We start from the raw sequence: 16,216 nt of genomic DNA, 5'->3' as shown, positions 1-16,216 counted from the left end.
AATATTAATCAGGAACTTTACTTTTTTTAAAACCCGTTATTCAACAATTATTATTATTATATCTTTTTGACTTTAATTTCATTGTGAGGTAAGTTGTTTGAAACAAATTAATTAACTAAACGCACTGCCATGAAAATAGGCGGCTGGGCAGGATTGCGCTGGTGCCACATACAGTGATGGACAAAAGTAATCATACAGTGGAACTGAAAGGAAGAAAGGACGAATTGCAGCAGCTAGGAATACAATAAGGAAGTCAAAACTGTTAATGCTTTACCATGTATGCACCAAACGATATATTGACAACAAAAATAAATAACAGATGCTGCTTGTAGAAAAATAAAATACAAAACATTCTCAATACCCGCTTCTTTGGCTGGACAAAAGTATTCATACACCAACATAAAAGTTCACTTTGAAGAAAAGAAAGAAACAAATACCATGTCGTCAGAATTTAGTATGCATTCCTCTGTTATGGAGAACAGCTGTCAGTCTCTTTTGCATAGAATGAAAAGGGGCGTGGTTATTTCAGATGTAATATTGTGCCACTCATGCAAAATGACCTCTTTCAGTCTATTCTTGCTTGTTATGTCATTTTTTTCGGAGTCAAGTTTCCAAATGGCTCCAAAGATGTTCAATGGGGTTAAGGTCGGGGGACTGAGGTGGAATTTTGAGTGTGTGGGGAGTATTATATAACAACCAAAGGCGGACAATCTCAGCTGTATGTTTAGGGTCGTTGTCCTGCTGGAAGTAAAAATCATTCCCAAGACCCAATGATCGATACTCTGCTGCAAATTGTTCTTCAGAATATCCAAATAGACAAATCTATCCATAGTTCCCTCAATAAAGACGAGTTCTCCAACACCTGAGGCTGACATACAGCCCCAGACTATAACGCCACCACCTCCATGTTTAACTGTGGCCAAGAGATTTCGAGACTCAAGCTCAGTATTGGGCTTTCTCCACACCAAAACTCTACCATCACTATGGATAATATTAAATATACTCTCGTCCGTAAACAACACTTTATCCCAGAAGTCCAAACTTTTACTCACATACTCCTTTGCAAATGTTAATCTGGCCTTCTTGTTCTTCTTACTGATGTATGGCTTCCTTCTAGGTACACTAGCTCTGTACCCTGCTCGGTTGAAAAGCCTTCTAATACTTCTTGAGGACACTTGTTTTCCCAAGTGTTCGTGAACATGTGCCGACACTGCTGACGATGTTAATTTTGGGTTTTTCTTGATCATTCTCAACAGTCCTTGTTTCTCTCTCGAAGTAAGTTTCTGAGGACGCCCAACCCTTACCCAATTTACCAGCACTTTCGTGTCTTTATATCGTGTGATGACACTTTGCACAGTCGCACGACTTCTCCCAACTATGTCTGCGATTTCAGAATATGATTTCTTATTGTGGTATAATGATATCATAATTCTCCTCTCTTCGATCGTGGTTCCCTTCCCTTTGCGGCCCATTTGAATTCCTGCAGCACGCCAACACCAAACCAACCACTTCCTTACACAGGTGCAAGTGCAGTAAACACTCATCTGGCACTGAATGATGGAAACGGTTGTTTAACGAACTTTTTGGGGGTTTATAACCTGGCGTATGAATACTTATGACCATCCAGAAAGCAGTTTCTCTAAGGATTACCCACATTTCTCACGACAATTTCAATTGTATGCACACAATTTCTTTGCGTTTCTATTCTTGCCATTCCAATGGAGCATATGTGCTACAGACTTGACTTGCCTTTACGGTCTTCTTTGTATAATAACATGTTTCATTCAGACAATGTCTTTGTATGAATACTTATGTCCATGACTGTATGGGAAAACCAAAGCGAGAGCGGGACAAAAGTCTCTGTTTCCCGCGCACTGTGTGGCAACGTCAACCGGGCGTCAGATCGACCCTTCTCAGGAGTATACAGTTGCCATCGCTGACCTGTAGACCACATACTGTCAGTTTGTATCACATGGATTACAAATACCAACTCTACAACGAAATCTTCCATTCCCTTAAACCTCCCAACACACGGGGTTGTGCAACGAGCACGAACTTCTGCCACCCGACTAATTTTAGGGCCGTGCGTTTACACGTATATAATGAATACGTGCTGTTGTATCTCTATTCTTATCCGTTCCTTTACCTATTCATTTAATAACAACAATGCAACATTAATGAATTTACATTTTTTTTCGACCACTTTATGACCAGGTACTGAACCTACTGTTTAAAGTGGGACCCGAACCTGGGATCCCTTGATTGCAAGACGACGAGGTTACCACTACACCAACGAGGAGGTCGGCTTTTCACATATTATTATGAATATAAGTATATATTATATTAATGTATTAATTTAAACATATATTATTGTAATTATTATATCTGAGACACTTGGTTGATTAATTGCTTGATTTGGTTTATTTTACTTCGCTTTCCTACCACTTTTGACTAATCGCGAAGATGAGGTTGATGAAATTGATGAAGGGGGACTCTATAAGAACACCTATGCCCAGGCCGAGATTCAAATCCGGATCCCCTGGCGTTGCAGCGCAGTATGTTAACTACTCCGCCACTGAGGCCGTCTGAGACACTTGGTTCGGACCCCCTTCCCCAAATATACTTCTATATACGTGCCTGGCCACACGATATTCTGGAGAATGTTATATTGTGATGACGACCATTACACGAACCTGAAATTCTCCTCCTGTTGCCAAATTATCTGGGTGTTTTGTTGCTTTCGGCCTAGCTGCTTTCACGTCCTGGAAATCCTGCTTCACATGCGACACTCCATGAAAATCCCCTTCCAGTTTCAGGTTGTCGCTGTGCCGCCTGACTTCTGCTCTCTCCGCTCGGAATTCCTTGAACTGCTCTCTTGACGTTGTTGTGTCCATGAGCAGGTCACCCTCCAGCTTGGTCCAAGTGTTGCGTCTGATGAGCCGCGGTCTTTCAGTTTGTTGTCCCGTGAATTCGGATTGGGCGGTTGTGACGGCTGAAAATTAGCAATAGATTAAACCAGGTTCCACGTAGTGTACACCGATCCGAACTAAATATACGTGTATAAAGTCAAAATATATTATTTACAGCTTTATCCCATTTCTGATATTTTAGAACTCTACTTTAGTAATTAAACAACAGAGTACCATTTAGGCTACAATTGGTTATAATCTAAAATTCAGTGAACGGTTTGCGAGAAGGAGGAAGTCACAGCGAGACAAGTAGCCAATCTTGAGACTACCCGAAATATCATAAATTTTGAACTTTGATTTTTAAGAAATCAAGCTCCTAGATAGCTTGGATCATTGCTTTTGTATTGCATACGAGCGAAATTGGTTAATGTTCTCTCTTCTCTCTCTATCTCTCTCTCTCTCCTCTTTGCATCTGAACGAAGTAGATGGGCTCATTTTAATATTAGTAAATTCAATGGAAGAGGAAAATATCAATTTTATAATACTACGAGATATAATATTTTGTTTCATACGTTGAAGAACTTTACGTAAGTAATTCTTTTCATTGAGTTCTTCGTCTTCTCTAGCATTGTATAATACAAACAAGAACATTACTCGTATATTGAGAGCGTACCAACCAATTTTTATTTCTAAGCTATATGTCTGAAATTTGAAATTACTCAAAACAATGAATATATTTTGCACCTCGACCCAATTGATAAGACAATAGCCTTAAGGCTCCGCTAGACCTTTCCTTTGCGCCAGCCAAGCCGTTTTCGAAAATTCCTTTCCTTTGGAAAAACTGCTATAATTTTCCAAATTCTGAAAAATTATGTTTGTGTAGAATTCCTTGCAGAGCATTCACGTGAATATTTCGTGTGACTTGCTTTCGTATCTGTGATGAAAAATAGGCTTACGTAGCTACGAAACTATTGGGAGTATCTAGACAACAGAGAAAGCAAACAACACGAAAATTCACGTGAATGCACTAGAGGAGATAAGCAGATATAAGTTTTCAGAATTTGGAAAATCATAGCTGTTTTTCTGGTGAGATATTTTCGAAAACGGCTTCACTGGCGTCGGCCAAAGGTGCAGCGTGACCTTAACTCTTTATTTTTTAAAGTTTACGCTTCGAACAAACAATTATTCTGTTCTACGGATGATTTGGTTAAAGGCGTTTTAAATGTTAGAAAACGGAAGAAAACTATGTACCTGTAAATTCGCCTTCCGTTTTAAGGTGGTCTTTATGCTTCTTTACTTCTGCCCTCTCTCCTTTGAGACCGGTGAATTCGTCTTTTCGTACTCCTGTAAATTCTCCTTCGAGTTTCAAATGATCTTGATGCTTGACAATTTCGGCTCTCTCTCCACGAACAACGGTATATTCGTCCTTTCTCGTACCAGTAAACTCCCCTTCAAGTTTAAGATGGTCTTCGTGTTTCTTCACCTCTGCTCTCTCCCCTTTTACAGCAAACTCGTTCCTCCTGGTACCTTCAAAGTCTCCTTCGAGTTTCAGATTATCTCCAGGTTTGACTGCGCCAGGTCTGTCAGCTCTCGTAGGTTGGAAATCCTCGTGAGTATGGCTTCGACCAGAGAAATCTCCTTCCATGGTGAGATTGTCATATTTCTTCTTGATTTCGGCTCTTTCTCCTCTGGTGGCTGTGAACTCTGTTCTCCTCGTTCCTGTGAATTCCCCTTCTAGCTTCAGATGGTCAGCATGTTTCTTAACTTCCGCCCTCTCGCCTCTCATTCCTTGAAACTCGTCCTTCCTTTGACCTGTAAATTCCCCTTCAAGTTTCAAGTTGTCACCTGGTTTCTTTACTTCAGCTCTGTCACCCTTTGTAGGAGTAAAATCGTCTCTCCTTTTCCCAGTAAATTCCCCTTCTGGCCTTAAGTTATCACCTGGTTTCTTTACATCTGCCCTGTCACCTCTCGTAGACGTAAAGTCATCCTTTCTTCTTCCGGTAAATTCGCCTTCTGGTCTTAAATTATCTCCTGGCTTCTTTACTTCTGCTCTGTCACCTTTTGTAGGTGTAAAGTCATCCCTCCTTCTTCCAGTGAATTCACCTTCTGGCCGTAGGTTATCACCTGGTATCTTTACGTCTGCCCTGTCACCCTTCATCGAAGTGAAATCATCCCTTCTCCTCCCAACAAAATCGCCCTCCGGCTTGAGGTTATCACTCGGTTTCTTCACGTCTGCCCTGTCGCCTTTCGTTGAGGTAAAGTCATTTACTCTTCTGCCAGTGAATTCGCCCTCTGTCTTCAGATTGTCGGTTGGTTTCTTCACGTCTGCCCTGTCTGCTCGCGTCGGTACGAAGTCGTCTTTCCTCTTGCCAGTAAAATCTCCTCCAATTTCAATGTTGTCTTTGTATTTCTTTATCTCTGCCCTCTCTCCTATGACTTCAACGAAATCTTCTCTTCTCCGACCTGTAAATTCACCTTCCGTCTTCAAGTTGTCTCCTTGAATCCTCACAGCAGCTCTTTCGCCTGGTTTATACTGAAAGGCTTCGCTCATCAACGACCGACCTTCAAAATCTCCCTCCATCCTCAAGTTGTCACCATGTCGTACTATCTCTGCCCTTTCTCCTCGAACTATCTTGAACTGTTCTCCAAACGAGGACTTGCCAGTGAATTCTCCTTCCAGCCTTAGATGATCTTCGTGTCTTTTTATCTCTGCTCTCTCGCCTCTAACTTCCCTGAACTCTTCTCTAGCGCGGCTTTGGCCAGAAAATTCGCCTTCGAGTTTCAAATGGTCCTGCAGTCTTTTGATTTCTGCTCGTTCGCCTTTTACTGCCTTAAATTCTTCTCGGTTTTGAGAGACTCCTTCAAAGTCGCCTTCAAGTCGGAGATGATCCTCGTATTTGTATCTGTAATTAGACAAGAAATATTCTTTAGTGTCTTAAATTCATATTATAAAGTGTATCATCGAATTGTATGAATAGATGATATTCAACGAACAACATCCCCATAATTCATTACGCGAAATCACGCCCGCCGCCATATATTCCAACAAACAGATTATATTCTGCGTTGAAACATATCGTGTAAGTATTGTGCGTATGATTTTTGCATAAGTGATTCAAGGTATGATTATCATGATGCTCATATGAGGAATGTGCAGGTACAAAATATCGTAAGTTTTCTCGCTGTAAGAAGGCTTCTCATACACTTTCCTTGACACGTACGAATCTGTTTACCGAACTTCATGCTTATCCCAAAGTGCATTGCGTGATGACGTCAAGTTGAATATCATACATTGGTTAATTGGTTAATATAATATAAATTCCAACTATCGAATGACAGTGAGACACAATTGGAAGTATATCAACAATTTTTCCTGTAAATTAATTGCATTATGCTACTTAGAATACGTTGTGAATGCTTGTTTCTGTTTGATGTGATACTTTCTTGCCGACAATTAGTATGTAATCGCAAGCGAGAAGTTTGATTGATTCGCTTTTCTGCCACTTTGGGCTAATCGCGAGCAAGCGAAAAGAAAAATATATATTGAATTGTTGTTTTAAGTCCACTTTATGCACAGAAAGGCTAATTGGGACTGGACCTACAGTTTAAAGTGGGATCCGAACCACTGCGCCATGTGCCTTCACCGGGTATCGAACCCGGGACCCCTTGATTACAAGGCGATGACGTTACCACTACGCTATCGAGGAGGCCCTGAGGAAAATGTACAATGTATGTAGGCCTATTTTTTATATATTCAGTCACGTTGGCATTATGGTGTCTCTCTCCCCTATATTAAAACTCAGGAATACTTATCTTCATTTTTGTGAATTTTCGAAAATTAGATGCGCAATGTTTTTTCATGTAACTCATGTTTTGCAAAATCTGTCGCATGTCCATCTCAGCCCTTCGTTGTACGTTAAATATTTTTTTGTTTTATCATAGCTTTTTGTCTTGCAGGCCATAAACAACATGCTCTTAAAGAACCACTTTATGACATTAATCTTTATTAATTAAATGTTTGAGTGAATGTTGGTTTGATTTTTTAATTACATTCAACGGTATTTAAATATATTTTGGTAACAACGTTCTAATATTAACAAATAGGACAAAATGGCGAAACAAGTTTGTAACCACTACCTCGGGTTTTCCATATACAAAACGAAATTTGCACATTGCCACAAAGACACAGTGGTTAAGGTAGTGTGAACCGTAAATTAATTGTCCCCTACTAGTTCAGCCAAGGCATTCAGTTTCTTCAGTCTATTTCTTCATAGGGAGTTATCTAATGTGAAAATTCATAATATAAGCATTATAACATGTTAATAGACCTGTAATGGCTGGGTAATCCTGTAGTAAGAGCCTCACCTGGATTGCCTTTCTGCGCGCTTCTCGTCGTAGTCAGCTTTGTACGCTGTGACCGTTTCCAATGTTCCGTCCAGCGGAGTCAGCTCTGATCCATGTTTCACAGGCTGTGCTTTACCCAGCGGAAGGGGTACAAAATGGCTCCTGCAAAGAAAACAATAATATCAGCGAATTGAAACAAGTAGATGCGCAAACGAATTTCTGCTTGTTTTGGTAATTATTGTTACCCATTTGACACAAATTTACTATTTGCAGTAATAGCGCTGTTCATGAGACTGATTTGTGCTGAAAGTTTCGAATATGAGCAGTGACGGCGATTAGGAGGCGTGTGGGCAATTGTCCCCCACTTTTTACCCCACACCAAGGCATTTCAATGCTAATCCTTGTCTACCAAGAGAAAGTAAACTGTACAGTATTTGCCTCCCCAAGTTTTGGCACCCAATCACCGCCACTGAACATGAGTATTACTTCCATTCCTTATTACTTCGATCATAGCTTCAGTTATATGTACCCATAATACATATTTCTACAATAACGTAGGTTATATTTACAGTAAAATGGCATTTATTTGAACTGAAGAACGGTAATGGCGAAAATATTACAGGTGCTTATTTTTTTTCTTTTAGACTTGCCAAAAGGTGAAATATGCCACAAAGCAAAAAATATTTATTTTTTAGCAAGTGGTAACCCAGAAAATGACAATAGGATGACTCGGCAATAGGAATTTCATTGTACTCATTGCATTATATAATATAAAATAATTCTGGCGCTCATTATAAAACCTTTCGGGTAGAAGCTGAAGACCCTCTTTAAAGTTATCCTAAATACTTACTGCGAAGTAGTGCCGATGTCCATTTCCCCCTCTGTATGCAGCTGAGTGTGGAGGCGCTGCAGTCGTGGTCTGTCCACTTGATCTGGCTGATATGGCGGGAAAGCTGAATGTAACTCGGACATTGCTGACTCTGAATCTGCCGGTCCCATGTCGAAGGGAGGTCCATCGTATGTGGGGCGGCATTGGCAACGATGCCGACTGTAAAGAAAGGGAGAAAATATGTGATAAGAAAGATATTGATAATAACTATTAAAAGATTGAATATCGGTTCTTAAACGATATGAAACAAGACATTCAAAAAAAAGTAGGCAATTTAAGTCTGAAAATTGGTAAATAAATTTTTAGCCTTGAAAAGTGGTTTTATATCATGTACAGTGGGATCCATGAGTATTACCGTTCAAATTGTCCCTCAACATGTTCGTGCACTTTATTTGACCCAATAAGAGCTTCAAGAATTAAAAGAAAACTCAAAACAAGCTGTTGACAACTTCTGCACCAGCATACATAAGAATCCATCGCTTCAAAACACACAGGATAAAATAGAAAAAATAATGAAAATAGTCATGGACAATTTGCCGAGCAATACTAGTAGATCCCACTGTACTGTAAGTCTATATGAAAAAGGAAAGTAGGGAATTAATAAATTGCAAGATATTCGCTAAAATTTACAAAATAAGCCTGAAACATCCAATATATATATTAAAAAATAAATAAAATAATTAAATAATTGTTGTACAGTGGAATCGACGAGTATTAACCTGCAAATTGTCCATCACCATGTTCATGCACTTAATGTGATCCAATAAGAGCTTCAATAATTAAAAGAAAACTCAAAACAAGCTGTTGACAACTTCTGCACCAGCATACATAAAAATTCATCGCTTAAAAGCACACAGGATGTAATAGAAAAATTAATGAAAATAGTTATGGACAATTTGCACGGTAATACTCATGGATCCGACTGTACTGTTTCTGTATTCAGTGAACTATCAAGCAAAGGAATATGTCAAATTTTGAAAGCTTTCAAACAAGAATATTTTCTTGGTATTCTTTGTTACCGTGCAAATTGTCCATGACTATTTTCATTAATTTTTCTTTTACATCCTATGTGTTTTTAAGCAATGGATTTTTATGTATGCTGGTGAAGAATTTGTCAACAGCTTGTTTTGAGTTTTCTTTTAATTCTTGAAGCTCTTATTGGGTCAAATAAAATGCACGAACATGGTGATGGACAATTTGCACAGTAATACTCATGGATCCCACTGTACCTAACCTAGCCTCACGGGGCCAAATTTAGTGATGTGGAACTTGCGCCACTATCCTGCAAAGAGTTAATTTTAATAAAATAATAATTACTCAGGCATTTGGGTGCAGAACTGCTCCCGAAATATATTTAGATATGTGCGTGATTACTTAGTACAAGAACTTTCCAGGAAAGTGAGGATAAACATTTTCAAGTATTCGGCGTTTTTCTGTCCTACACAAGAATTTGAAACCTACTGTTTGTCACAGGATAATCGCATGTCCAGAATTAACATAAAACTTATTTTCAACATAACCAATTTTTTAAATCATCAAACGGGATTTCATTTGCTCAACTCCATTAACGGCTAACCTGACTTTATGAAAAATATACAAATATTTAGTTTCTGTTACAGATAGCTTAACCAGTCAACAAATAAAGTACCTACCTACTCTTCTTCAAGAATCAAAAAATGTAACCAACATAGTATGACTATACCCTGTAGTGTTGCAAGTATAATAACAATCTCACAATGTCTCAGTTTTTCCGGCTGATATGGAGGGCATGAAAATATAAAGGGAACGTTAATGTTTTAGAAGGCTCTAATCGACTTTGCCCTACTGAGTGAAAGTTAAAGAATAGGCTCAAGGTTATATCGACTTCTAGTAGTGGAACGTTTGAGTCACGCAAATTTCAGCTCCAAGCGATCTGACTTGCGAGTGAGACTCCCGTCTGAAGTGGGTGCCACAATAGAGCAATCATGAAACTGGATATTTAGATGCACGCACTAGGTTGGTATTCCCAAGTCTTCATATTTACGTTTAAACAGAGGAATACATTGCACGCAAGCGAAAGATTTGAGATCAGAATAAGTAATGATTTGTCTAGATGAGAAGGGTGAATTAAGGTGCAGAAGACGTGCGTGACGCAAAATTTGGCAGGGCAATATGGAGGCAGGGAAGAACTTGTGTAGATAGATAGTGCAAAGGTTCTTGAACTTTTCTACCTGCGATGAGGAAGTATTTCTTTTACCTTGAGACCAAGAATAATCTCAAGAGGACAAGATAACACTAGCGCCGCCAAACGGATATAAGACGAAGCTTGGTATCTAAATCATTGTCATTGGGTCCGTACAGCAGGTCTTGCCAATCTCAACATTAGCCCATAATGGATGATATTCAACTTGACGTCATCACGCAGTGTACTCTGGGAAGAAATCAGGAAAACAGATTCGTGTGTGTTAAGGAAAGCGTATGAGAAGGCTTCTTTCAGGGAGAAAATTTCCACTTCACCACTTTACACACTTTTCATAAATTCTCTAGGGCTCCGAAAATGGTAAAAAGTACACATGACGATAACCATACTTTGAATCACTTCGTCAAAGACCATACACACAATGCTTACCCAGCATGTTTTCAACGTAGGTTCTGATCTGTTTTCCCGAAATATGGCGCAATGAATGTGGGGAAAGCTGTTCGCTGAATATCATCCACTGCCATCAGTATTTTTAGTGGCTTAAAAACGTGTTGCTAAATATACCTGCATGCAAATCAACCGTGACTTTGTTTGGCTAAAATATAAATTATTGCAATTTTAGTTACTGTAGAATTAATACAGATTGAAGTGAGATTCTAATTCAAATCGAAGGTGGCGATATTTACATTATCACTTCATGCAAAAATTTAGTACCTGCTGCAGAGTGCTGTCATAAAGTTAATAATGGTTGTTCCTACTGCCTACTTCATCATTTGTAGTGCAAAGCCCTAAATAACCGAGGGCGATGAACGATCGACTTACGATCTCGCCACCGAAAGTCCCGGGTTCGAATCCGACCTGACCATGGGTGTTCATTTGTGAGTTTTCATCATTTCATCTAATCAGCATTCATCTTTATCGTCATGAATAGCCAAGAGTGGCATAAACTAAACTAAATGTGAAAAATACAAAATAATACCTATAATTGCAATCATTAAACCCCAATACAGATTAAGGTTGGGATCTTAAGCCTCGCCGATGGCACAGTGGTAGCGTCGTCGCCTTGTAATCAAGGGGTCTCGGGTTTGATACCCGGTGGAGGCACATAGTGGTTCGGATCCCACTTTAAACTGTGGGTCCAGTCCCGATTAGCCTTATTGTGCATAAAGTGGACTTAAAACACCAACTCAAACCAAGCCAAAGGTTGGGATCTCAGTTTGCCATACACTATGCGAAGGGTTACGAGCATCAATATAAACTAAAATGTTGAGTCCTCTTTTTTAATTGTGCCGGGGAGAAAAATAGAAATATCACAATACATTTCTTTCGTATCTCATAAAAAAGGATGAATCCAGTTTCGATAATCCAGCTACAATAACTATACATAGTCTAATACATAGTCACTTGTCTTCTATGTTTCAAATGTATATACAATGCAAAAGTGCATATATGCACAAACTAACCACTTGCCATCAATGACGTTGAGTTCGTGTTGAGCTGTGCAAAATAAGTTCCGAATTCGATGCTCGGCTGAAGCAGTCCATAGGTCACGGTTCGCCTGAATAATTAAAGGTTTACTCACACTGGAATCTCAAGCTTCAGTCACGCAAGTTTTGGCATTCTAGAAGGAAGGAAGGACTACGTTACCCGACAAGTAGCCAACATCAACCTTTGAACTTGCTTGTTGAATAATAGATGTGGTGGATATGATTTATCAGTAGCAACTGCTGTACCGGTCGCCGAGCTTGTCGCGCATTGTGAACAGTGTTTCGTGCTAAGGTTGTGTTGTGCCTTATAAAAGGAAAATCAATGGAAGAGCAATGACCTTTGTAGGAGATCCCTTCCCGCCATTTGCATAAAGGAACATACTTATCGCAAGTGAACAAGCCAGGGCCAATAAGAAAGCAGGGTCTAAACTACCTGCCACCTCAAGTTCTTGCTAGTTTGCATGAACTTGGAAAGAAAAATCGATGTTTCTTGAAAGTGTTTTTATTACTTACAAGTTAGTGAAACAATTTTACAGCGAAAATTGTATCGCATGCTTTGGCTTGAGGTTAATGGCACTTTACGAAAACGTAGGAACTTAGTAGTAATCTTGAGACAGTAAAAGTGTCTGCCTTCACGCTCAAAGGCATGTCATAAGATTTCAGTAATTCATGGTAGGGGTAATGTTTATGTTCATTTACAGAGGAACTATTCGAATTTAAAATCCGTCTAATGAGGAGTAATATTTTTCAAAAATATATTTTAGAGCTAAGTTACTATTTAGTACAAACACAAAAGTTTTTGTACATCATGTCGTTTGTTTTCTATATTTCTTGGAGACCCGCTGCTTTCTCTTTCCACCCGAAAATACCGCCTATGTATGGTAGAAATTGATCTTAGATGTATTTCTTATTTACGACGTTTAAAGTTTGCAAATTAGACCTTCTCCAGAAACATGATATGCTAATGTGCACTTTAGACGAAAATACAGTCGACATTAATTTGGATCCCTTTAACTTGCATTTAATAATGAGACTCAATTAGGCTAAACGAAGTGATATTTTTCTTGAAAAGTGTTTTTTATCAAGCATTCATAAGTAGTATAAAACGCTTTATTTGGCCTTAAAATAGTTTTAAAAGTGCTCAAAAGTTTTATGTCCATCATATAAGACATGGTATCAATTATTATTATCATTACCTGAATGAGAATACGATGGCCATATGCACGCACATACATGACCACGTATTTTCGGTCACAGTGATAGGATATAACAATATAATCAGTTCAAAGATATTTTAATAAATTGGACAATGGAAGTGGGTACTACGGTAGCTAACTATATTGAATTGTACTTAATTTTTATAACAAACAGTTAATTTCAATATTTGTTTTTAATGCTGATTTTTTTTGTGTCTATTTCTGCAGGTAAGTCTTCTTTCTGTGCTGTCTCTGAGTTCGAAGAATGGACCGCTCTTCTTGAATCCAATCATATTGGTAAGTTGTAATCATATTTATCTATAATAATATTTAACTGCTGGTGTGTTGATCAATTATCAAAATAGTGGTTCGTGCCATCGTAGAACTTGTCTTGAATAGACAGTAACATGTAATTAAATTTTTTTTCCAGCTGAATTTTACATTTTCTACACCGGTGTGTAGTGCTTGTAACATAAACTCAAATATGCAGACGAACGTTTTCTTGAAGCTGTAGTTGGTAAAGGCACTAATTTTGGTGTCTTAGCTGTTCATTTCTTCTGATTCATATGTGCTGATGTGTATGTCACAGAACATATATTTCCTTCAGAGGATGACATCAAATATTCTCTTCAAACTTCACCGTCGGACAAATTAGATGACATCGCAAAGATGTAAAATAATTAGAGTTAAGCTTTAAAAATGGTAAACTATAAAGTCAAGTGAATCAAACTCCCATTTCCTCTGTATATCCATCCTTTTATCGCCAGGGACCATCGGATTTAGAGTTTTGAAAGCTTCACCGTGTTTAAATTATAGGGGAAACTGGCCTAAAATGACATACTCAGGTAAAATGACATAGTGCCTTTTTCTCGGATGTGGAGGTTTACAGGTGAAGGTTTAAAAAACTCAATATGCTGACCAAGGTAGTAATTTATTTTATTATAAAACATAAACTAAACGTAACGTTTCCACCTTATAGCAAGGTCTTCTTCAGACTCTGCACCAAGTACAAATGTAACAGAGTCTGAAGAAGACCTTGCTATAAGGTTGAAACGTTACGTTTAGTTTATGTTTTATAATAAAATAAATTACTGCCTTGGTCAGTATATTGAGTTTTTTATATCATGGAAACAAGGCTTAATGGTGTTATAGGTGAAGGTTATTCAGTCCTTCCGATGCACAATGTAAAAAAACTGGAACCTGTGAAATAGCTAATGTGCTGTTGTTGGCAAGTGATTTTGTGAAAAAGTAGGTGGTGAAGTTTTCTCTTGCAAGTAACGGGAAATGTATTTGTACATCTTAAATTGTACGCTATCGGATTAACAATAGGAATATCTGTGCATAGTGTTCAATGGCTTAAATAATAATGTACTGTCGCGTGGGATGTTCTATTGGCGTCTGAGAAAAACACTTCATAACTTTTCTCCATGTTGTCGAGTAAAACGACACATTATTGATCAGTCTAAAATTACAATATGCCATTTTACCCCAGTAGAGATAATGAGGAAACATTTTTCTTATACTTAGCGTCGTCGCCTTGAAATCAATGGGGTCCAGGGTTCGATACCCGGTGAAGGCACATAGTGGTTCGGATCCCACTTTAAACTGTAGGTCCAGTCCCGATTAGCCTTTCTGTGCATAAAGTGGACTTAAACAACAATTCAATCAAAATTCCACAGTATGTCGTTTTACCATCATTTACTATGTCATTGTAGGCGTACTATTTCAGTACTTGAAAATTTGCATCTTGCACCTCAAACGATTATTACTAGTTGTCTTTGAGCATATATCATTCTAATTATTTTTATATTGTAGCTAAAGAATGTAAGAATGGGTTACAATAAAATCAGCTTTCTAACCTGTAGTCTTGTCCTATTTTTAGGCGTTCTACAAAAAGTATTTAATATTAGGCCAATTTCCCCTATAGAGCATAAAGAAACAAAAGTTCCAAGGACTTTGGAATAAGAGAATGTATTTCCGTGAGAAAACAGAAGAGCTGGATAAAATAGTCTGATTGTTTTCATCCTTATAATTATTGCATTTTTAAGATTCGTCTCGTCTATCGAATGTCTGTACTCCTTGTTATCTTTAAGATATTAAGTTGTTGTTTTTTTCTGGAGTTAAGAAGCCACCCCATAGAACTTGTACTTTAAGGATGCACCGAAGTCTAAAGCTTGTGACTATTTTTGTTCCATCCCTTTATAACCCAGATCCTTATACTTTCTAAAGTTTGTTTTTAAGTCCACTTTATGCACAGATAGGCTAATCGGGCTAAAGTATGATCCGAACCACTATGTGCTGCTCCACCGAAAAACGCACTCGGGATGCTTTGATTTCAAGACGGCAATCTTACAACTACGCCATCGGGAGTCCCAAAACCATACTTTCAATATGCAAACGTTGCCAAGCTATGGAAAATAGTGCTTTACATTTCCTTAGTTTCTACTGTAGGAAAGTTGAAAATTAAGTGAAAATTTTAAACAATATGTTAAATTAAGATGTTTGAACGTTAGCAAGTACTATTTGTTATTTAATACTGACATTCGTACGTATTACATTCAGGAAGACCTGCTGTCATATACTACAAATATGTCCCCATCTCATGTGAACATTCATTAACATAATCATATATTCCATAGTAACTAATTCCTTTTGCCAATAGCAATTATTTGACTTTGCTTGCCGTGTATTCAATCGGACGAATTATGATGTACTTTGTTATGTTTAATAAGTGCCTTCTTGCAAATACTTTTTGCAATAGTATTGCTTAGGAAATTATTTTATCTGTCATTGCCATATTCCATTGCCTAGATGTCTAGTGCAATATGCTGTTTTGTCCTTAATTATTAACATATATTTTATTTTATTTGTATAAAACATTACGATGATTCGATTCTCACTTTATAAACTGTAATAGACTTGTAACAAACTTTTGCTTTTTAGAAATCGGAAATAATTTATACAGAGAAATTAGCTTGTATTACTCATACAAGGTAAATTTATTGTTGTTTTATTTTATTTCATTCAATCTGCCATGTACAAATTATACTTTAAAATCCTGTGGAACTATATATGAGATTTGACAATTCCTGAAAAATTAGATGTACATGGTTAGACAGCTGCTGAATGATAATAAAAAATATATATATAAACAGTTCCATGCTTTATCTCTGTTCGTCGTTGCCTTGTAATCAAGGGGTCTCGGATTCGAT

The 16,216-nt window shown here is 37.9% G+C and overlaps 1 protein-coding gene across 1 annotated transcript in view; it reads right to left on the bottom strand.

Annotated features, from left to right (window-relative positions):
• The window catches only part of LOC145994616 (uncharacterized), a 124,343-nt gene that overhangs the window by 13,332 nt on the left and 94,795 nt on the right, over positions 1–16,216 (bottom strand). The window contains exons 2-5 of the mRNA XM_083130674.1: positions 8,104–8,301; positions 7,275–7,415; positions 4,161–5,812; positions 2,694–2,992 (exon numbers count right to left, since the gene is read on the bottom strand). Coding sequence (XP_082986800.1) covers positions 2,694–2,992; positions 4,161–5,812; positions 7,275–7,415; positions 8,104–8,301 — 2,290 coding nt within the window. The remainder of the gene's footprint in view (positions 1–2,693; positions 2,993–4,160; positions 5,813–7,274; positions 7,416–8,103; positions 8,302–16,216) is intronic.

Source organism: Lepisma saccharinum, chromosome 11, assembly GCF_977018435.1.
Source record: "Lepisma saccharinum chromosome 11, izLepSacc3.1, whole genome shotgun sequence".
NCBI classification, from domain to species: Eukaryota; Metazoa; Arthropoda; class Insecta; order Zygentoma; family Lepismatidae; genus Lepisma; species Lepisma saccharinum.
The sequence above is the reverse complement of the archived record's forward strand: the minus strand, read 5'-3'. Positions and strand labels throughout refer to the sequence as shown.